Source organism: Lolium rigidum, chromosome 1 (genome assembly GCF_022539505.1).
Source record: "Lolium rigidum isolate FL_2022 chromosome 1, APGP_CSIRO_Lrig_0.1, whole genome shotgun sequence".
Lineage (NCBI taxonomy): Eukaryota > Viridiplantae > Streptophyta > Magnoliopsida > Poales > Poaceae > Lolium > Lolium rigidum.
Window position 1 is genome coordinate 192,531,690 of NC_061508.1, and position 23,905 is coordinate 192,555,594.

Sequence of the window (23,905 nt, forward strand, 5' to 3'; positions counted from 1 at the left end):
CCTGCCCCATGATATGGAAGTACTCTTGTAGGAGAAATCCAATGCAAAAATGACAAGACAAACAGATAATGAGTATCTCAGCAATCTTTTTTATTTACTATGGGTATAGCTTTTTTATTGAAAATGCTTCATAGAATGCTCACTATGGTTCACTATAAATTTCCACCATGAATGATGCATGGCTTAGATTAGCGGCTCAGGCGTTTCTCTAACATATATGCAAACTCCATGGACTTACAAGTTTCCATTTTATTTCGCACCGCTAGGCATCCATAAACAAAAGAACATGACATCAACCAAATATGAATAAGTGCAATGTTGAAAGCGTTACCCATGAAAGGATGGTTGTGCTAACTCCCAACTCGCAATTTGTAAACATATAAACTTCATAAGATAGTCACAATGATCAAGTTTATTAAGTGCAAGAAAGTAAATGTGCCATCAAGTTCGTGAGAGCTTTACTAACTTATTTTCTCATGGCAAAATTTAATTTGAAAGATAAATAAAAACATGATGAATATACTTGGAATAGAAATAATGCTAGTAGGTATATATGGTGGACACAATTGGCAAACTTTGGTTATTGGTGGTTGGATGTACGAGTAGAGTTCATACTCAGTACATGTGAAGGCTAGCAAAAGACTGGGAGCGACCAACTAAGAGAGCAGTAATGGTCATAATCATGCATAGCGACAAAACATTATCAATCAAAGCATCAAGTGATATTACAAGCGAAAAAATGAATGATCATAGAGGTTTTAGTTGACAGGTTTGTAGTCATAACATGGTATAATCATGTGCCAAGTCAACCCAATAAAGCATCAAAGGAGAATACCACAATATTATGCTTTGTATGATGGAAACAACACATGATTATTTCAATAGCACATTATTCACTCTCAGATATTTGAGACAAGTCATACTACAACAATAAATACTAAGCATATGACAAGAATAACATCCAACATGACATGCCAAAGTCTATGCCACGGTCTAGACAAGCTTCCTTTTGCATCACTATAGACATGAAACATTTTACTCGTCTCCAACACCAATCAACTTATTTGAAATAACTCTCAGAGATGAAAAACAATATCCACCCGAGAGCTAATCATACATAAATAAATAATACTAACGAGCTCTGAACAAAATTCGAGTGAAAGAACAAGAGCTAAACGTAGTACTAGAAACTAGAACATTCGCAGAACAATAAGAGCGAAAACTAGAGCGTTCTATGCAATTAAAACAGAGCGTGTCTCTCTCCAAAAAAAATATGCCGGGATCCAACCATATTCTACATCAAATAAAAAAATAAAACTAAAAACAAAACTAAAAACAAAAATAAATACGCACCAAGAACAACACATAGCTTATGAAGCAATACAAATATAGCGCATAGAAAGATGAACTGTTGCTTTGTTGATGAAGGGGGGATGCCTTGGGCATCCCCAAGTTTTGAAGCTTTTACCTCTTGGATATTTCTTGGGGTGACATGGGCATCTCCAACCTTGAGCTTTTGTCCATTCTTCATCTCATTGCATCATTCTTCTCTCCCTACACTTGAAAACTTCCTTCATACAAAACTTCACACAATTCTTTATTAGCAGCATTAGTTAATCAAAATAACAAATCCACTTGGGTTAAGTTATAACATATATCAAACATATATTAAAGTATTAGGTACTGTAGAAACCTCTTCAAAAAGATCTTTGCTCAAAAGAACTCAAAAAGAAAGAGATTAAGAGGCAAATGCAAATAGTGGCAGAAATCTGTCAAAATAAAACACCAGGGAAAGATCGATTTTTTCAAAACTCTTCTGTTTCTCAAATAGAAAAGTGTTAAACTAACGAAAGTTAGATAGTAACTTGGAGCATATGCACAAACAATTTAAGCTCAAAATTCCGCTTTGGCCGTGAATACAAATATTTATGGTGACAACACAGAATCTGTTTTCAGGATAGCAACTTCCCCAAATCATACTTTCTTCCTATTAAAGGCTATTCTTGGCACAAAAACAAAATAAAAATGATAAGGAGAGTTTATTAAATAGTTAATAACTTCCAAGACTCAACAAAAGAAAACTTACAGAAATTAAACATGGATTATCTCCCAAGAGTGCTTTTCTTTAACGCCTTTTTAGCTAGACGCAGGAAAAGAGCTAGCATTAGGTATTATCAAGTGAAGAAGCATCAACATCATAATTTGTTCTAATAATAGAGTCATAAGGTGACTTATTTCTCTTTGTAGGAAGTTTTCCATACCTTTCTTGAGTGGGAATTGATATTTAATAATCCCATCTCTCATATCAATAGCAACACCAACAGTTCTAAGAAACGATCTTCCTAAAATAATTGGAAGAAGCATTGCATTCAATATCCAAGACAACAAAATCAAAGGGTACAAGGTTATTATTAACCATAATAAGAACATTATTAAGTCCCCCCAAAGGTTTCTTTGCATCAATATCAACAAGATGAACATCCAAATGACATTGTTCCAACGGTGGCAAATCAAGCATATCATAGATTTTTCTAGGCATAACAGAAATAATTGCACCAAGATCACATAAACCATTGCAATAAAAGCAATCTACTTTCATATTAATGATGGGCTCCCAGCCATCTTCTAACTTTTTAGAAATAGAAGCTTCACACTTTAATTTCTCTTCTCTAATTTGCATGAGAGCATTTGTAATATGCTTCGTGAAAGCCATATTTATAGTACTAGCATTAGGACTTCTAGAAAGATTTTGTAAGAACTTAATTACTTCAGAGATATTGCAATCATCAAAATCAAAATAATTTTTATCAAAGGTGAAAGGACTATTGTCTCCCATACTCCGAATTTTTTTAGCACACTTATCAGGAGCAATTTCAGTGGTTCTGGGCAATTTTGTAGAAGGAGTGGGGATTTTTCCTATACCAATTATTTTAACATTAATAGTACAAGGGTGGCTAGAATTTGAAACTTCATTAATAATGGTGGTGGTGATGGTACAAATTTTAGTCAAATTATTATTTCTAGCAATTTCATCTTCTCTTTCCCACCTAGCATGCAATTCCGCCAACATCCTAACATTTTCATCAATTCTAACTTGGATGGAATTCAAAGTTTTACTTTCTTTAACATCATGAGGCATAAATTTTAATTTAATAAATTCAACATCATGAGCAAGGGTATCAACTTTAGAAGCAAGAACATCAATTTTGCCAAGCTTTTCCTCAACAAGTTTTATTAAAAGCAATTTGTTTACTAATAAAATTCTTAAGCGTGACTTCAAGATCAGAGGGTGCAATTTTATTATTGCTATAGGAATTACCGTAAGAATTTCCATAAGCATTACCATTATTAGAAGGATATGGCATATAATTATTGCTACAAAAGTTACTCCTATAAGCATTGTTGTTGAAATTATTATTTTTAATGAAGTTCACATCAACATGCTCTTCTTGAGCAACCAAAGAAGCTAACGGAAATTATTTGGATCAACATGAGCTTTACCATTAACAAGCATAGACATAATAGTATCAATTTTATCACTCAAGGAGGAGGTTTCTTCGATAGAATTTACCCTGTTACCTTGTGGAGCTCTCTCGGTGTGCCATTCAGAATAATTTATCATCATATCATCAAGTAGTTTTGTTGCAGCCCCCAAAGTAATGGACATAAAGGTACCTCCAGCAGCTGAATCCAGAAGGTTTCTTGAGGAAAAATTCAATCCTACATAAAAAGTTTGGATGATCATCCAATTAGTCAGTCCATGAGTGGGACAATTCTTTACCAAAGATTTCATTCTTTCCAAATCTTGAGCAACATGTTCATTATCAAATTGTACAAATTTCATTATGTCACGTCTCAAGGATATAATCTTAGCAGGAGGATAATATTTTCCAATAAAAGCATCTTTGCATTTAACCTAAGAATCAATACTATTTCTAGGCAAAGATAGCAACCAATCTTTAGCTCTCCCTCTCAAAGAGAAAGGAATCAATTTTGGTTTTATAATGTCACCATCTACATCCTTATATTTTTGCATCCCGCAAAGTTCAACAAAATTATTAAGGTGAGAAGCAGCATCATCAGTACTAACACTAGAAAATTGCTCTTTCATAACAAGATTTAACAAAGCAGGTTTAATTTCATAGAAAGCTGCTTCAAAAGCAGGTGGAGCAATAGGTGTACAAATAGAATCATTGTTGTTTGTGCTAGTAAAGTCACACAACTTATTATTTTCAACAGAACCCATTTTAGCAAAATTAAAATAGAACAATAGAAATAACAGCTATAATAGAAACTAATTTTTTTGTGTTTTTGATATAAAGAAGCAAACAAGACAAAATAACATAAACTAAGCAAAACAATAACAAAGTTAAGAGATTGGAGATGAGAGACTCCCCTTGCAGAAATCCTCTTTCTCCCCGGCAACGGTGCCATAAAACAGTCTTGATGGTGCTTATCGTAATGCAGACTTCACACTATTGGGGAACCCCAAGAGGAAGGTATAATGAGCACAACAGCAAGTTTTCCCTCAGTAAGAAACCAAGGTTTTGCTGAACACAAATGATTAGACGTATCGAGTGGAAAGAGATGTTTGCAGTAATTAAACAGAACAATGCTTGCGGAAAGTAAACATAGCAGGATTGCAGTGGATGAATTTATCAGTGTAAAGGAAAGAACCGGGGTCCACAGTTCACTAGTGGTGTCTCTCCATAAAGATAAATAACATGTTGGGTGAACAAATTATAGTGGGCAATTGAAAGAATAAATACCATACATGACAAGATGATTACTATGAGATTCGTTTGGGCATTATAACATAAAACATAGACCGTTATCCAACTGCGTCTATGACTAATAATCCACATTTCGGTTATCGTCCGAACCCCTTCCAGTATTAAGTTGCAAGCAACAGATTATCGCATTAAGCAATGTGTGTAAAGTAAACAATAGAATTAACCTTGAATAAAACATTGTTGTTTTCTCCGTAGTAGCAACAACACATCTACAATCTTAGAAGTTATTATCACTCTTCTAGAAAACTAGAGGCATGAACCTATTATCGAGCATAAATACCCCTCTTGGAGTCACAAACATCTACTTGGCAAGAGTATCTACTGGCAAGGAAGAGCATGCAAGATCACAAATAACATATGACAAGAATATATAATCGATCTCAACATAGTATTCAATATTCATCGGATCCCAGCAAACACAACATTTAGCATTACATAAGGATGATCTTGATCATGTAGGGCAGCTCACAAGATCTAAACATGAGGCACAAATTGGAGAATACAACCATCTAGCTACTGCTATGGGTCCATAGTCCAGGGATGATCTACTCACGCATCACTTCGGCGGCGGGCATGACGATGTAGATGCCTCCGGCGATGATTTCCCCCTCCGACAGGGTGCCGGGAAGAGCTTCAGAACCCTCTCGAGCTAGGGTCTGCAATGGCGGCCGCGACGGAACTTTTCGTGGATGGAGGCTCGGGTGTTTAGGTTTTTCCCGAGATCGTGAATAAATAGGCGAAAGGGCGGGGTCGATGGAGGCCAGGGGGCCCACACCACCCCTTGGCGTGGGCCCAGGCCTGGCCGCGCAAAGGTATGGCGTGGCCGCCCTGTGGCTCCTCTTCGACCCCCCTCTGGACTCTGTCTTCGTTACGGAAAAAATATTGACTTTGGTTTTTGTTTAATTCCGAGAATATTTTCTGTACAACTTTTCTGAAATACAAAACAGCAGAAAACATGTAACTGGCACTCTGGCATCTTGTTAATAGGTTAGTGCCGAAAAATATATAAAAGTGCAACCAAGTATGAGCAAAACATATATAAATTGGTGTAAAACAAGCATGGAGCATCAAAAATTATAGATACGTTTGAGACGTATCAAGTATTCCAAGCTTAACACCTACTCGTCCTCAAGTAGGTAAGTGATAATAAAATATTTTTTAAGGTGACATGAAGCCAACACAATCTTGATCAAGTTATTGTAAAGCATTGTAAGCTGGGATCAAAGTACTCTAAGCTAGGATCAAAGTACTTAAAACACAAGAGGGCGCGTGGTTCTCCCCGGCAGCAAATCTACTGACGGGAAAATACCATGACACTATGTAATAGCTATCTATGTTTAATGAAGTGAAGAAATATGTATCTTACTTTATGTGCCACTTTTTTGCGCAGAGAGAACATATAATATTGACCAAGACTCTTTTACAGAGAAGCCTAGAAAGTGAAGAAAATTACAAAGAGGTCCAACTGAGCCCAATCATCATCTTCGTCGCGCAGCACGTCACGCCGGCGAAACCCGCCGCCACACCTCCACACAAAGCTTGGACTGGGAGGCTTCCCCGACCGGCCGGGAAGTCGACGCCCCTCGGCACCTGAGCACCTCCATCCTGCACCACATCGGACGATGAAAGCTTGGTCAACATCAGCCGCTCGCTCCAGATCTCCGGCCACCGGAGCCGCCACCACGGCCTCCGGTAAGGGGAAAGCGCGACCCGCAGCTCCACCGAACCGCGGACGCCAAAGGACGGAGGATACGCCATGGAGCTCCACCGGAACACCAGGGCGAAGGAAGGGACCGCCATCCTCAAAACGCCTCACTGACGCCACCGCCGCTTCCTCAGCGCCGCCAGTAGGCAAACCACCGCTACCTACACTATGTACACGGCGAGATCCGTCGATTCCCTATCCTCCCGCCGCCGGAGCGGCCGCCGGAGGGTGAGGAATCGGCAGGATTGACGCTGGCGAGGTGGGAGTGGAGGAAGGGTTCAAGAAATCGCCTTATCACTGTAGGAGGGGATAAGAAGAGAGGTCCAAGCACTCAACAATACACGTAATTCTTACTTTATGTGCCACTTACTTGCAGGCTCAGCCCTGACGCCCACGGACAGCCGAGTGGTTAACGTGGCCACATTGCTAGCACAAATTTAGATCAGCAATGAGTCAATCCTTGCACTGGCTCTTTAAGTTGTGTTTTTTTGTGTTCTCCTCTCCACACGAACCAAAACAAATCACCTTATTCCGTTTGAATCGCGTCGCTAGAGATGTGCTAATGACCCCTGGTGTTAATCACACTATTTGCGTGCCTATGCGTGCGTGTAACGTCCTCACATGTTTTAGGGCAGAGAGGTAGTAGATGTAGAATCTGTTTCCATGGTTCCGGTGGTTCACGCCGATGCCGTGGCCATGATGAACCGATCGAACCAGCATTACTCAACGAGAGCACCATGAGAACTTACGGAAATCCAGTTTTAAACATGGAATCATATGCTTCTGTTATACCGGAAAAACATTTTAAAATGTTAAAAAGATTTATCATTTTCGACGCTATATAATCGCATGTACCATATATATCAAGTGAAATACGGGGCCATACACAGAGACATTCCCATTTCGTTATATATATGGTGACCTATTGACACTATCTACTAAATACCGGATGGTTTGATTTTTTTTTTGTTTTTGTTTTTGCAAAACACAGTTTAAATGCGGACACTCATAAATACATACATATACCCACCTATAAATCGTATGTAGTCTGAGATATTGACAAGTAGTAATAGGTTGTAGAAGCAGCGGTTGGGAAGAGGTTGACGTGCCGACAATGCTGACGATGCCAACGACCACGATCTTGGGAGATTGCTGCCCGGAGAAGCTAGTACCAAGGTGGGCTAGGAGATAATCCTAACGCAGAGATGGGAGACACAAAACTTGGAACTTCCCGGACAAAGCCGCACCTGGCTAAGCTTCATCAAGCGGAGGCAGAACTACAGGACACCAGTACGAAGCAACATCATCCCCTCACTGGACGCCGCCGCCATAGACCGACACTTTCATGTTAGACCTAATGCCCAACGATCGACTCCACACTCCAGCCCGTTAATGCTCGATCATCTGAGGAAGAAAATCGATTCGAGACGGACTGAAGTACCTTTATTCTCATCATCGTCGATGCCCCTACACCGGAGGCAAAGAACTCGAAGACCGTACGGAAACCGGACATCCGATTTGACATTCTCCCATCCTCCAGCCACTACAGCGATGGAGGGCAAGGAAACTAGCATCAGAGGTATGGTGCCGGCGGCCGAGGGGAGCAAACGCATGCTGATCTCCTTGGCTGGAACCCTAGGTAGACAAAATGCTCCACAAATATAACGTGTGTGTTTAAGTTCCTTCAGATGCACATGTATTACTACTAAGATGTAAATATGGCTTTGATCACGTACACACTTACTCCCTCCCTTCACAAATAAATGTACCTATAACTTTATTTTAAGATTGAACAACTATATAGATCGAGTAGTAATATGACATCAAAACGGTATATTGCAAAACTATATTTTTAAAATGAACATAGTGATATTTATTTAATGTTATAAATGTTGCTACTTTTTAATAAAGTTGATCAAATTCTGCTACTCCCTCCAATTCATATTACCTGTTACTAGTATGGATGTATATAAAACTAAAATATATCTAGATATACTATATTAGTGGCAACTAATTTGGATCGGAGGGAGTAAAAAATTTAATTACATACAAAGGGTAGAAGTACACGGAAAGTAATGCACTAACAATTAGCTATAACTTGGAGACGCACCGTACTTTAAATGTACTCCTTCATCAGTTCTACTTCATCCGGTACGGTTTATCAGTCATGCCCGTATTTTTAAATTAGTAATTTAATCAACTTAATATAAGGTATACTTGTAAAAATGTATCATTAGAATTTTTAAATATTAAAATTTTATATTATATATAGATTAAATTGACAATCTAAACCAAGAGGGAATATAATAGTTGTCGTTGTTTAAGTTAAAGTTTTAAAACCACGAATTAGAAAAGAGGAAGTACGTAGCTAACTTTTTTTTTGCAAACAAATACATACATACTCCTTCATTCTGATTTAGTCTATATTTTAGAAAAAATGAGATAAAAAAGTATTGCATTTACTGCTAGTACTTAGATATGTGAACAACCAATTTAAACTACATTAAAAATAACAATGTTCAATAAAGAGAATAAAATCACTTCGTTTTTTGTGTTGTTCACTAAAATCTAGAATGTAGATTATTTCAGAACAAATTTTAGAGCTACAATGTAGACTAATTTTATAACGAAGGAAATACACCCACCTCTATGAACACGCACACATACCTCTATGAGCACCTCCGAGAGACTGGATCCAAGTATCATCAACCAGTCAAAATCAAAAAGGAAAATAAAGAAGCATCATGGAACACCATCCGCTCCGTACGTGCTATTGGTTGTATGATCGGACGGTGGAAAAACATGTTGGGCACCATCTTAATTTCTGCCAACCTTGGATAAATGCATAGAACGGTCCAGAACACGTTTTCTTCCCACTTTAATTTTCTTAGCAACAATGTCCAGCACATATTGACGAAGAGCAAAATCAAAGGCCTGCCTATCTAATTTTGTTGTTTTTGGAAATACAATTAGAGCGCATTATATACTTCCATTTTTACTACGGAAATGGATCTTCTCTCTCAAAAAAAGGCTGCTGCTGCCTGTCTCTCTCCTCTTCTATTCTCTCTTCTCCTTTTCCACCTTTCAAAACCCACACCACGCCGAAAGAAACCAAAACCTTCTCCCCTGCTGCGCGCAGACACAGGGCCGCGTAAGAGAGAGAGAGAGAGGGAGTTGGTGGTGCGCAGCGAGTACGTGGGCGGAGGGTCCATGGCGGCGGCTGCGGGGGTGGTCGCGGCGGTTGTCTTGGCGCTCGCCGCCGTCGCGGCGTCGGCGTCCGCGGCGGCGGCCGGCGGCGCCACGTACGAGGTGCGGTGGGAGGTCGGCTACATGACGGTGGCGCCGCTCGGCGTCTCGCAGAAGGTTCGCGCACGCACCCGTATCGTTACCTTCCAGGAACAAGTCAATAACTGCTTCTATCTCTTTGCTCTCTCTTCTTGATTCTTTCTTCGGACATGTTATTTCTTCCTCCCGTAGGTTTCGGGTCCGCCGAGTTCTCCAAATTTCAGCGAAAAACGTCTCCTTCATCACTGTTCTTGACGTTTTTGCCGATGAACTTGTGTTAAAAACGCCACCTTTCCTTCTTTTTCTCTCTTCTTCTCCCACGTGCCGCTGCTTTCGCGGTTTCGAACGCACGATCTCGTCGTGGTTACCTTCGGTTCTCTTTCAGGGGTTCCTGATCTGGTGGGTTATTTGTTTTGAAGGCTTTAACTTTAATATTTGTGAAATAAAAAATCGTCTGCGCTGCGTGGGTTTTAATTTGTCTTAATTAAGGACACCGTAACGGCCCTAAATTTTTACAGAAATCTGTGATCCCGCGATCTTTTTCTAAAAATAGGATGTCGCAAAAAACTATTGAGTACCCGTAGGGACTCTTGATTTTCCATAGATCAAAGCAATTTTTTTTTAGATCAAAGCAATTTGGGTGGGTTGGATCGATTCTGCCATGTTTACCTCTGTTTCTTGAGGTTCTGTTTCCACGGTTCCAGTAGCATTTTATCTGGTACAAATTTTGTGACTAAACATTACTAGGAGTAGTAGGTTTTGTTTCTTACAAGTTTTAGAGTGATTGGCATTTTTATTAACCGTCCATCTGCCCCGATTTAATGGTGATAATTAGACGGAACCAAACTGACGGAACCGGAACCGCGGGACCGGAACCAAAATTTGTGGGACCAGAACCTCAAATATAATTTACCAACATTATAAAAGATAAACGTCCGTTTGAATGGCCGAAGCATCTGATTAGTCTACACAAATCTTAAGGCAACAAATAATTCATCATATTTACACATATCTTAAATCTGCCCGGTGTAAACCAAAATCAAACCACCTCATATGTGGGGAATTTTATTTTTGCCCCCTATTTACCTAGGAACTATACGATTTGCCCTTATTTACATTAGACTCTTTTTTGCCACTATTTACTTTACCAATTGATGATTTGCCCTTTTGAATTATTTTTGCTTCTTTTGAGGATTTAGGACAAACTCCAGGACAGAACTGCCCCTAGCTGCACAAGGGAATAGAATCAGATCGGTCCTTTTCTCCTCTGTTCAGAACAGGATTGGGGCTGGGAAGAACTGTCCGCGAGCGCAGCTGCCGCCGGCGCCGCTCGCCACTGCAGCACTTGCGCAGCTCCAACGTTCCGAAGAACCACCAATTGCCAACATGGCCATTAATGATTAATCTATGCTCAAACACGAAAAAAGAAGTGCTCCACGTAGTGCTAGTATCTGAGTATTCAAATTCAGATTCGGAGAACGGAAATTGTGTCGAGGAACAGTTGGACACATAAATGAAAAATGTCCCAATCACTTTCAGCAGTCGACTGGAAATCCCAAAACACAACCAGATTCGATCCGGGCAGGCGGGCCGACGGGCGGTGACTCGCGGCGGCGTCTGCGGGGCGGGGGCAGCGGGGCGGCGGCGGCGGCTGCGGGGCAGCGGGGCGGCGGCTGCGGGGCGGCGGCGTCGGCTGCGGGGCTGCGTGGCGGCGGCGGCGTCGACGGGGCGGCGGCTGCGTGGCGGTGACGGGCGCTCCTGGTTTTCTATCGAGATGTATCACAATCCTCTATCGAGATGTATCAAATCCTCCCATCAAAACGTCCGTTCCGGAGCTCTTTTACGTTGTAATATTATTATAGATCTTACAGAAAATTTATCACAGATTTAATCAACGGTCACAAAAAATTACATTAGACGGAACCAAAATTCAATTAGACGGAACCAAAGTTCCATGCCAATCACCGTAAAAGAGCTCTTTGTTTCTACCTCAAATTTATTTGAATAAATTTAGATTCATATCAGACTAAATATAGGTTTTGCGTGAGCATGTCAAAGAAAATGATGTACGAGATGCAAAATTTTCATGGCATGGATGCAAAAATGGTTTTATAGTGTATATGATTAAACCTTTTTCTACAGGTGATTGCAATCAACAATCAGTTCCCTGGCCCACTCCTGAACGTCACAACCAACTGGAACGCAAGGGTGAACGTCCAAAACAACCTGGATGAGCCTCTCCTCCTCACATGGTAGGCACCATTCTAGATTCAGAAAAGAACCATTAATTTTGCATAAATCACCTCCCTGTGAAAATATACGCATGCATCTTATCGATCATACAAGTTTGTGACAATGGTGACTGAGTTAATGATTGAATTGTGCAGCTACATCTTTACTACTAGTTTCTGTTTTTTGATGACTTCTTAGCTGTACTACTTCCATTTGCATGGTGCCTACTGGCAGATATTAGGCTTGGTTTCATGCAAATGCCTTACTGAATTTGGATGCCTCTGCATTAGACGGCATTTATGGGACCATGCCATGGCATTACCATTTGTGCACATCACTGTGCTTTCTTCCATTGATTTTCTCAGCTCATCTGTCCATAATTATCTATATCCTTAGCCCTCAATATATATTTTTTTTTTGCAGAACTAGGTCAGTTCTTATACTGTCTCTACTTTTACATGGTTATAAACTTACAGAAAATACATCTTATTTTCTTTAAGTACATATTCCTGAATTAGATCTACATCCAGTAATCAAATGTTCCGCCTTGCAATTGCAATCACAACAAAACCATTGGATATGTTTAGTCATAATGTGGGACATGGTAGAATGCTACTTTTTCAGGGGCCTTTCTGTAGATTCGAACATTAAAAATGTGATCTGAAGCCCCTTGCACACAAGCTGCCTGTGGGCGCCATTTTTTCTTTCAAGATGAACTGAAAAGGTCTAATCTCTTATGCATGGCAGGGATGGCATCCAGATGAGGATGAACTCATGGCAGGATGGCGTAACTGGCACCAACTGCCCTATCCCTCCCGGCTGGAACTGGACCTACCAGTTCCAGCTCAAGGACCAGATTGGAAGCTTCTTCTACTTCCCTTCGCTCGGACTCCAGCGTACCGCAGGTGGTTATGGACCGGTCACAGTGAACAACCGCGCTGTTGTACCGGTCCCCTTTGACCAGCCCGATGGCGACATTACCTTGTTCATCGGAGATTGGTACACCAAGAGCCACACTGTAAGCCCTGATTCTGAGCCTTGTGTGTGACTGTGTCTGTAATTTGCAGTTTATTGACAGTCAGTATTTCATAGATAAATAATCTGAGAGAGCACACTCTGAGATTTCTTGATCCCTGTCACTATGTCTTCCTTGATTCCTGGCACAAGGATGATACTCTATAGAGTTGATTCTTATAATTTTTCTTGTAAGATATAGGCAAAATCTTAGTGTTCATCAGAAATTGGTTGTTCAACTTGGCCCGATAATTGGTGAGGGAATAAGTTTTCTACAGTTTTGCCTGCTGTATGGACTATGATCTTAGCATATCTGCATAGTAATTTTGCCTTTTGCCTTGAAATGTCAAAGTGTTCTCTGTACGATACAGGAATTGAGGGATATGCTAGATGATGGCAAGGATCTTGGGATACCTGATGGCATCCTGATAAATGCAAAGGGCCCTTACAGATATGACACCACACTGGTTCCGGAAGGCCTTCAATATGAAATTGTGGGAGTTGAGCCAGGTAACCAGTGTTTGATCACATATAAAAACCCTTCAAAATCATCATCGACATTCTCACATTTTATATATTATTATTTATTACAGATTTAAGCTAGTTATTATAACAAGTCAGTTGGAATCAACAATATGTAGATTATCGCATTTTCACCATTAAAAATAATTGGTATATCTAATGTTGTGTGCAATAGTGTTATGTATTGCCATTGTAAAAAATATCGCATTTTGCATTTATTGATTTCAATTGGAATTTACATGAGTGAAAGAAACAACGATTGAAAATTATAACTGCACTTCAGTGTAAATATTGTTTACATATACTCCCTCTGTCCCACCAAACATGTCGGAAGTTTATCTAAATTTGAATGTATCTAGTTACTATTTGGTGTCTAGATACGTTCAAATTTAGACAAATTTCCAACATGTTTCATGGGACGGAGGGAGTACTATACATCTTCCTGATCTGTTATCAGCACAAACTCTGTCATGTGAAGTTAGTGCTAAAAATCTCAATTCTCAAATCAGGTAAAACATATCGCTTCCGTGTTCACAATGTCGGCACCTCAACCAGCCTCAACTTCAGAATCCAGAACCACAACATGCTTCTCGTAGAGGCTGAAGGAACCTACACTAATCAGCAGAATTACAGCAATCTCGACATCCATGTTGGACAGTCATACTCTTTCTTGGTGACCATGGACCAAAATGCGAGCACAGACTACTACATTGTTGCAAGCCCAAGGTTTGTGAGCAGCGAGGCTCGCTGGCACGATGTCAATGGTGTAGCAATCTTGCAGTACTCAAACTCCAAAGGCAGTGCTTCTGGCCCTCTCCCTGATGCTCCAAATGATTTCTATGACAAATACTATTCCGTGAACCAGGCAAGGTCTATCAGGTCAGTACATCTGAAATTATCAACATTGTTGTAATATCTTGTTCATATCTAACTTACGAATTTGTTTCGCACTTGCATTACAAATTACAATTAAATCTTGGCTGGAAACTTATTCTCCATGATGCACTCTTGTCATTGTCCTCACAGAATGAATACAAGTTCCGGGGCTGCTCGTCCAAACCCGCAGGGATCATTCCGCTACGGCTCGATCAACATCACACAAACCTTCGTCTTGAAGAACGAGTCCCCCTTGCGCATCGATGGGAAACGTCGAAGGACGATAAACAGGGTTTCATACTCACCTCCTGAGACTCCACTGAGGCTTGCTGATCTCCACAACCTGACCGGAGTCTACAAAACTGACTTCCCCACAATGCCAAGCGATGCGCCTCCAAGGAGCTCTTCATCTGTGCTGAATGCTTCTTACAAGGGCTTCCTTGAGATCGTCTTTCAGAACAATGGAACCGATGTTCAAACCTACCATCTGGATGGCTATTCATTCTTTGTCGTCGGGTATGCAACGATGAACTTCAGTTTTAAGTTTTCCAATTTTGAAACCATCTTCATCATGTAAATCAGCACTATTATATTGTGAATTTCAGGATGGATTATGGTGAGTGGACACCAAACAGCAGGGGTTCATATAACAGGTGGGATGCCGTCTCTCGCAGTACTACTCAGGTAAACACCTGTAAAAGATCATCTGATCATGTGTCAAAGCCATAAACTTGTCAACACTGATGCATTCATGGTCATTCTTAACAATGCATACAGAAGTCTGATTTTTTATTTTCCTTTTCCATCATCAAAAACAGGTTTTCCCCGGAGGGTGGACTGCGGTTCTGGTCTCGCTGGACAACGTAGGTATCTGGAATCTCCGCGCCGAGAAGCTGGATAACTGGTACAGTGGGCAAGAGGTGTATGTGAAAGTGGCTGATCCACTAGGCTACAATGTCACCGAAATGATCGCTCCAGACAACACTCTTTACTGTGGTCGGCTGGAGGACCTGCAAAAGTATGTTCTGAGCTGAACAATTCAGTTATCCTCTGCACCCTGCTCTTGAGCTGTGATCTCTTATCTTGTCTTGTGATAACCTTTCAGGCCGCAGATACACCCTATAAGCGACAAGTCGTCAGGACATGCCCTGGCTCGATGGAGCACCAGGCTTCTCACAGCTGTGTCACTGATCGTCACAGCTGCGATTTGCAGTTAAATTTGACAAATTGCTAAAAGTTTGTTAGTTAGGCATTGTGGGGAACTGGGGATTGGTAGAAAATACATGTGGATGTCAGCCATATACAGATTGTAACAGGAAGAGTTTCAATTTTCCTACGCGTTCTAATGGTGATTCTGAGTTTTTGAACATAGAACATCTTCAGAACCTATTTGCTCAAAGGCCAACAAAAATATTTTGAAATGAAATGCTTATGTTATATATTTTATCAGGTAGGATAATGTTCAAGAAATCGTTAACCATTAACATATTAGTCGGCCTCAAAATGGCGATTAATCTCTTATCGGCTGATAAATCGATTTCATCGGTCGGCCATTTAACGGCTTACTTTGTGTAAATACTAATTTAGGCACTAAATTTTCTATAATATGCTATATAGAAATAATATAGAGCATTGAATATAAGTATTACATTCATTCCTTGCATTTGAATCAAAAAAAAATGGAAATTTTGAGCTAATATTGACTGACTGGCTGAATATGAGCGAAACTACATCAAAAATCGGCAGAAATCACTACATCACAGTATAAGATTTGGGGCATTTCAAAGTGCCCCAAATTTAAACCAAAGTGCCACTAATTAGCTATAGGGGCACTTTTTGAAGTGCCACCTTTACTTGCGTCTCTAAAGATATTTGGGGCACTACCTAGGGGCACTTCTCAAGTGCCACTAAATCCAATTAGGGACACTTTCCAAGTGCCACTAAATCCAATTAGAGGCACTTCTAAAAGTGCCACTAAATCCAACTAGGGGCACTTTGCCAAGTGCCACTAAATCCCATTAGAGGTACTTTGAGATGTGCCCCAAAACCTATTTTGTGGCACTTTCAAAATTCCTCAAAAACCATTTCATGTGCTACTCGCTATCATACAAGAATGAGCACATAATATGAACATTATGTTATACAAGAATGAGCACATACTGTCATACAAGAATCCAAGAATAAGTACACACTGTCATACAGGAATCCAATACACTTTGTTGCGATCAACATAATATCTCACTATGTCTCACAGAGCAAAACGGAGACGAAAATTATGACACTCTCAGTTTGTAGTAATTTGATTCAGCAAAAGGGAGACAAAAATTATGACACTCTCAGTTTGTATACAGTCAAAATCATCACCATATTTCGACTTCGAATATCATCACTGATAGCATCACCTTCAGTTGAACCCAGGCGACTACCTTCAGTTGAACCCAGGCGACTGAGATGGTACGGCATCAGCGATCAGCATCACCTTGAGTATTTAGCATTGTACCTTGAGAGAAGTAGTAATATGATTCAGCAAAACGGAGATAAAAATTGTACTACCAAAAAAGCATGTTTTAGCCAAGTAAACAAAGGTAATAGCAGGTAGGCTAAAGCTACAGAATAGATTTCAGCCGCAATTCACCAGGTGCACACTAAATTGTACTGTATGATATGTAAAAAACGGTTTCTAGGAAGGGGTACAAGCACCTCCTAGATAATAATTCCTGCGGCTCTTTCTACCAGGTTGGATAAAATGAAAAACTAGTATACACGCAGCAAAAAGGGGGGGGGGGGGGAATTAAAGGATAATCGGCATAAAATCTGCGGACCTGTTAAAGCACAATAGGTAAGCTACTCTCACCAATGAACCGGCTGGGCAACAAGGAAACAGTCATACAGATAAATAGCAAATCTTTAAATGTAAAGGAAACGTCAGTAAGGAAACGTCACCAAAGCAAAGAAAAAAAGAGTAGAGGGGAATGCTGCAATACTTGTGCATTTAATCAGTTGGGTAACAAGGACACATACTGTCGGTGCTTGCACTGCATCAGGCCTACTATTGAGAGAACTGATAGCTCTAACAATCCCCTGTACAGAGAGGCAAAGATCAGCAAACTTTATATCAAGACTATGGACCAATATTAGTTGCTCTAGTACTTGAAGCCATGGCATTTGAGCATGTCAAACCATATACAGAATTTTACCGTGTATTTTAAACCATCTTTGCAAGGAAATGATGCCTTCTAAAAATAAATAAGACACACAAGAAAATGATACGATGCCCCCAAAAAGAAAATGATACGATGCCCTCAAAAAGAAAATGATACAAACCAGCTAATACGTTTATATGAAACTGAACCCACGCATATGGACATAAGAGAGGACTTCACATACAGGTAACTCAGCAAGATAGTTTCTTATATGCACATGTCAACCATCAGAATAATTTCTAAAGACAAATGAACAGAGTAGTGTCAATACTTGTGGTTGATCATAGAAATTGTACCTCCATCTCTTTTGTAAAGATTCTGAAGATGTCACCCTTCAGTTGCCTCAAATCTTCCTGCATTTGCTTCAGGATTGAAAGTGTCGATAATATCTCATCGAGTTTGCTGGTGTGGTTGTTCAGAGCACTCATCTGGTCAGGATTGCTTTTTGTGCTGCCTTCAAGGAGCGCCTTGAGATCGTCTTGTCCCTTAAGCCGCGGTAGCATGTCTCAATAAACGAAACTTTGTTGTTTTAGAAAAGGTAGGGAACAGAACTGAAGCAGCGAAGATGCTTACAATTTGCTGGAGAGAGGTCTCTACGAGCACAAACTTTTTCTGTATGCCTGCGGAAGAAAACAAATACATGCGCTTAGTTAGTTGATGCACCAGTTGTTAGCAACGTAGTTTGAGTGCAAAACTCATGAACAAAAGTTTCAGTAGTTATGGACACCCTTATGATCAAAGTAGAAATAATGGTGAGCTTACAATCTAGTGATACCTCCTTCATGGCTCTGTTTAAATGCATAACATCATTTTGAACAGAGTCTAATACCATTCCCATCTTATGCACTGAACTTGCAACATGCTGAAATTTGCGCTCAACATCCTCATTAATCTGACATGTTGAAGCACCATCAATTGGACATTTCAGTACAAAATATAGTACTTCTAAATTTATTTAAGACAATTTGGCAGCTTAGAAAAATAATCTACAGTGTATGTTTAAAGAACCTTCAGGTGCACAGCATGCACCAGTCAACCTTACAAACTCGATAAATGATATGATTCTTTTGAACCTACTCAACATACCAAATTAATTGTGCTTGAAGTGCATGTTAATGAAATGAAAAATCTGTCAGGCATAAACTTGAGAAGCATTTTTAGGAACGGAGGATATAAGCCATATAGTTTTTGGCATGAAAAATAAAGAACACACATTGAGAAATAATTACACCAGACACACTAAACAATTGGCATGAAAAAATAGAGAGCCTTGCATAAGATAATTTTCTTTTGTAAACTAATCCCTTGAAAAATTCTCCAAACAAGTATTGCGCCGCAACACAGATGTATTCCTCCAGGAATCAATCGACAATTCCCAAGACGGATGTATATGATACCTGATCGCGCGCAGGAATTATACATCTATAGATGAACGAATATACACCCAATTATAAAACCAACATACGACATTAAAACGATCATCTATAGTGCACACTGCAGTTGAAGCAAAATACCACTTATTATCCAATGAAGAAACGTGGCAGCAAAAGAAAAAAAACACATTAGTTAAGTTAGGATGAAGTGACATGGATAACAGAAGATAAAAAACAGGTAACACAACAAAGTAACTTCTCCTTGCTGAATCCAACAGACCCTGTTATTCTAGCAAACATTTGTTCATCAGTTTGCAAGGTAGAGATCAATAGCACCACATATACATCACTACATGTACAAATCACGTTTGCGCACTCAACACAGGGATATGATTGGAAGGAAACTAGTGAAGAACTAGCATGATTTTAGAAACTCGCCAAAGTAAAAAATGGAGCATAGCTTAGCTTGACTGCAGATGAACGGGGAACCGAAGGGAAACCGCCCTCCCAGCCTGATGCAGCGTGCACCTCTCGTCGTTGTTGTGGTAGGTTGAGGACCACTCCACCGCCAGATCCTCTTCCACCACGTCCGTGCCCCAATCCTACGCCCAGTGCCGCATCTGCTCCCGCGCTAGGGTTCCGCTAGGGAGGTGCATCGGCGGTGCGGGGGACCTTGAGGAGGTGCGAGTCGGCGGGTAACCAATGGAGGAGATCGAGGCGGTGATATTCCGGCGGCGGAAGCGGCCGAAGCCGGCCAGGAGCGGCGGAAGCGGCCGAAGCCGGCCAGGAGCGGCGGCAGCGCGTGGCATCCAGGCCGGGCTTGTGGAGCAGGGAAAGGGCGTGTTGCGGATGCGCACGACGGGGAGGCGCGGAGGAGAGCAACGAGCTGGCTGCGGTGGCGCTGGGTGTGGCGGCGGCGGCGGCGGCGGCGATGGGTGTGGTGGCTTCTGGCGCCGGTGAGGTTGGGGCAGAGGATTTGGGGGAGAAAGAAATTGGGCGTTTGGTTCTCTCGATTCTTCGACCTCTGGCTGCGGGAGATGGCGCGTCGCCCGCCCGATGAAGATCGTGCGGCACGCGTAGTGAGCACACGGTAAGCCAGTTTGCGGTCAGCCAGAAGATAGAAATTGCCAATATGCCCATATGATTTACCGGATAAATTACCCCCTCGGAAACCATATAGCTATTTTAAGCTGATTTGATAGTGGTTTTGGGCTTTTGGCCACATAGATTATTACGGTTTAAGGGCATCTCCAACTCCAACGGAGCGACGCATACCGCGCGTCCGTTTGTATCGGGTGGCTCCAGCGGCACGACGGATTTTATTTTCGATTTTGCATTTTTTTAACATGAAAACATAATTGACATAGTAAAAGAAAGGAAAATAAAAACCCTAAAACGCCTGCGCCTACTGGTTCTCGTCGTCGATGTCGATCACGACGAGCTCCGGTACCACCCATGGCCAGTTGGGAAGCGGCCGAACATACGTCGGTGTCGTCAGCGGTGGTGGAGGTGGAGCAGCCCAGGCCGGTGGTAGGCCAGCGCCCCGTTGTAGTCCCCAAGTACAATGAGACCAAACCAATCATTGGCGAGAAAGCACACTCTGATAAGAAAGATCTAGCTGAGTACCTGTGCAAACTCTGTGACGACATAAAACTCTTGAGGGGTTTCAAAGGCATCGATGATTTCAATTATATTCTCATGTTTGAGTTTCCTCAGAATCTACACAAAAATTGATGAGACCAAACATTGAGATGGTAAATTGAGATAATAAACGATGTGTTATGAGATAATAAATGCAGCTACTCCTACATGGGAACTATTGTAAATTTCTGGCTATATGCTTATCGTTTGTTCCATACATGACACACGTCTGATGACTGTCCCACTGACTGAAATAGAGATGATTATAGCAACAGTTACCTCGATCTCCTGCCTTAGGTTGTGGATGTCCTTGTCGCTCTTCCCATGCTTAAGTATAAACTTCATGGCAACCGTCTGAACCAAATTCAGACAGGACAATGGATTAAACCAACTTTATGTGGAGAAGAAAAAATCTCACAAATCGTCCGCTCCTTCCAAGGTACCACCGGAAACCAGTAGAACGGAGGGGTTTGATGTGAACCTGTGTAGAGTACTTGCGCCTCCCCTTGTAGACCTTCCCGAAGGACCCCTCCCCGATGAGCTCCACCACATGGTAGTCCTCCACCCCCATCTGCCGCTAGCCTCGCAAAACCCTAGCCCGAATCAGCACCAGGGTCAGAGATGCCCCCGAAACACCCCGAATTCGAGCGGCACGCCTAGAGGAGCGGCGGAACCGAACTCACCGTGGACTGGCGACGGATTGGAGCGGCACGAATCGGGGCGGAGCTTTCCCACCGCCAGTCGAATCTGGCCGAGGCGAGGCGGGGAGAGGGCCTGGGGTTTGCGGCGAGTCAATCCGCGCGCGGCTTGCGGGCGGATCGGCGGGGGCGGCCGGAGCAGCTCGCCTGATCTGTGTAGGCAACGGCTGGAGTTCCGCTCTCCTCCCGACTCCCGTGCGCTCGCTCCGGAGTTGGATTTGGAATTTCCTTGAAGATGACGGCGAAGCGCGGCCTGGCCCTCGACGGCGAGGCGCGGCTGGGCCGTCGACTGCGAGGGCGAGGACCACCTCGACTGCGACGGCGAGGCGCGGCTGGGCCCTCGACGGCAAGGCGCGGCGACGGCGATGGAGCGCGAGGCGCGGCGACGGCGATGGAGCGCGAGGATGGCGTCGTGGATGGCGTGGAGGAGTTGATTTTTTAATATGTTTAATTTTTCAATTAAATGATGTCCTAAAAACATTAGTTGAGGCCAGATTTTTTAACACGTTAGTTGAGATGTCCTTAATAAAGATTAAATATGTCCTTAACTAAAAAATTTAGCAGATTTGAACTAATTCTAAAAATTTAGCAGAGCTAAACTAATTCACTAATGTTTTTATTAGTTAAAAAATCTTGTTATTATTTCAAGATGAACTAAAGATCTCAACTAATTCACTCATGATGAAAGATTAAATAAAGATTTTTTAGTTCATCTCAACTCTGGCAGATTTTTTTTCATTCTGCTAAATGATGTCCTAAAAACATTAGTTCATCTCAATTAAAAACATTGGCTAACTAATAATTATGCCTGATTTTTTAACACGTGTTTGATTAATATGCCTGATTTTTTCAATGATCCCTGTTTTTTCATTAGTAATAATTATTAACATTGGCTAATATTATGGGTGCCATTTTACAATGATCCCTGATTTTTCCATTTGTTTATTTTGATTTTAATTTAAAAAAATTATGCAAGTTTATTAAACAAAATCTACTAATTCCTAGAAGATCACTAATACTCAAATTCGTGCGAGTGAATCTTGTTCCCGCCGGTGACCGGGGAGCAGTTCTCTATCTTCTTCATGGCGTTGTACCTGACCTCCGACGAAAGAAGGGGTAAGTTGTTGATTTATTATGTACAAAACAATGTATGTTAATCTATTATTAAAAATCAATTCACCATTGTTTTATTTAACACCTTGCTATATTTCAGAGATGGAGGTGGGGAGCACGGAGTTAAATCCTATCGTGCTCTCTGATGGTGAAGAGGAGATGCCGATGGAAAGTGATCCGGACATGGACATCCCGGTGCAGCAGATTGTGCTGGTTCATAGGGGTATGTGTCTTCACATTCCTACAAATATGTCGTCCACGAGATAAACGGATATGTCTCTCACATGTACAACTATTATCTGCAGGACCGCGTATAACTGGCAACGAGGAGTATGATAAGCACTGTGTTTGGGGAAACAATCTAGTACTCAATGAAGACCAATGCAAGGCCCTCACAAATTTGGTTTGTCAATTCCCAGGAAAACCATTCAAGTACTATGTGTACACGATGAGCAAATCTTCTGTCATTCAAAAAAAACTGCAAAATGGTGTGTACTTATTTTAACTCCTTGCATAAATTCTGAAAAAAATACTAGTACTTTAGGAAGAATACAAATATTCTATCCTAATGATTCTCAAATGTTTCTATTTTGCAAGGAATTTTCCGCAAAGTTCACACATAGGTACCTCAAGAAGTACCTAGATGATGCAATTGAGCTACCAGTCCAATGTGCGGGATATCAAAAGTCTTACAATGTCAAGATGAGGCTGGGACTAGATCTAAAGAGGGCAATGCTGATAAATGGTTGGGCGAAGGCTGTAAGGAGGTTCGGCTTAGAAGAAGGTTGCGTCTACATCTTCTGCTTCTCTGTCGATAAGAATGGCCATAACCCTTGGCTTCTCATCGACCCCCTGGAAGCATGAAGACGGTGCCAACGGTACCTGAACCCATGAAGACGGTGGCAACGGTACCAGTGGTAGCATTTTGGTTTGGTGGTAACATTTCTCATAGCACTGTTGTGCTAGTTTGAAATGTTGGACTTCCGTAATCTAGTTAAGTAATGGACTGTTAAGTAATGGACTGCTAAGTACGGACTGTTAAGTGACTGTTAAGTACTGCTAAGTATGGACTATTAGAAATGAACTGCTATGTTTCTATGCTACTGTTAAGTACTGCTACTATGCAATATGAGTAAGTCTGAATGAACTGCAGTGTTAGTATATATGTATGGAATATTGCTTCCATGTGCAGCTTTTCCTCTTTCTATCAGATTATGAAAAGATTGCACTAAATTTTCTATCCCTGTTAACTATAGGATTGGTAATGCTACTAGCTGTTATGTTTGTATATGCTAGCTATAGGATTACCAATGCTACTGGTGGCTGGCTGCTATAGGATGTTTGTATATGCTACTGTTATGTTTCTATCCCTGTTAACTATATGCTAGCTATAGCATTGTTTACATTGTTTTATCCAAGTAATGATCAATTGTGGCACTTAAAAGTGCCC

At 41.2% G+C, this 23,905-nt stretch overlaps 2 protein-coding genes across 10 annotated transcripts; one reads left to right on the forward strand and one right to left on the reverse strand.

Annotated features, from left to right (window-relative positions):
* Positions 1–11,931: 11,931 nt before the first annotated feature.
* Positions 11,932–15,821, forward strand: LOC124686976 (monocopper oxidase-like protein SKU5). Its single transcript, XM_047220841.1, has 8 exons — positions 11,932–12,035; positions 12,763–13,033; positions 13,401–13,539; positions 14,061–14,430; positions 14,578–14,943; positions 15,033–15,111; positions 15,246–15,445; positions 15,533–15,821. The coding sequence occupies exons 2-8, from the start codon at positions 12,776–12,778 to the stop codon at positions 15,642–15,644; spliced, it is 1,524 nt and encodes a 507-aa protein (XP_047076797.1). The 5' UTR covers positions 11,932–12,035; positions 12,763–12,775; the 3' UTR covers positions 15,645–15,821.
* Positions 15,822–16,511: 690 nt separating this feature from the next.
* On the reverse strand, positions 16,512–20,061 carry LOC124686986 (protein PAIR1-like). 9 transcript variants are annotated; one of them, XM_047220866.1, is made up of 6 exons: positions 18,393–20,061; positions 18,204–18,250; positions 17,927–18,115; positions 17,412–17,508; positions 17,250–17,292; positions 16,512–16,927 (listed from the first exon to the last, which is right to left on the reverse strand). In XM_047220866.1, the coding sequence occupies exons 1-6, from the start codon at positions 18,466–18,468 to the stop codon at positions 16,903–16,905; spliced, it is 477 nt and encodes a 158-aa protein (XP_047076822.1). In that variant the 5' UTR covers positions 18,469–20,061; the 3' UTR covers positions 16,512–16,902. The 9 variants fall into 9 exon arrangements, 6 of the variants coding, with proteins under 6 accessions (XP_047076822.1, XP_047076808.1, XP_047076815.1 ...); XM_047220852.1 differs by having other exon boundaries at positions 17,927–18,121; XM_047220859.1 differs by having other exon boundaries at positions 18,204–18,253.
* Between the last annotated feature and the right edge of the window lie 3,844 nt (positions 20,062–23,905).

What these genes read in the sequence shown, in the direction of transcription:
- LOC124686986 (XM_047220845.1), bottom strand. Translation starts at nt 18,468, where the DNA reads ATGGGAATGGTATTAGACTCTGTTCAAAATGATGTTATGCATTTAAAC. An exon ending in TCTTTACAAAAGAGATGGAG is followed by an intron (nt 17,509 to 17,926) that starts GTACAATTTCTA and finishes CTCTCTGTACAG; the next exon opens with GGGATTGTTAGAGCTATCAG. An exon ending in TACCTATTGTGCTTTAACAG is followed by an intron (nt 16,928 to 17,249) that starts GTCCGCAGATTT and finishes ACTTCTCTCAAG; the next exon opens with GTACAATGCTAAATACTCAA.
- LOC124686976 (XM_047220841.1), top strand. Translation starts at nt 12,776, where the DNA reads ATGAGGATGAACTCATGGCAGGATGGCGTAACTGGCACCAACTGCCCT. An exon ending in GGTACACCAAGAGCCACACT is followed by an intron (nt 13,034 to 13,400) that starts GTAAGCCCTGAT and finishes TGTACGATACAG; the next exon opens with GAATTGAGGGATATGCTAGA. An exon ending in TCTCTCGCAGTACTACTCAG is followed by an intron (nt 15,112 to 15,245) that starts GTAAACACCTGT and finishes CATCAAAAACAG; the next exon opens with GTTTTCCCCGGAGGGTGGAC.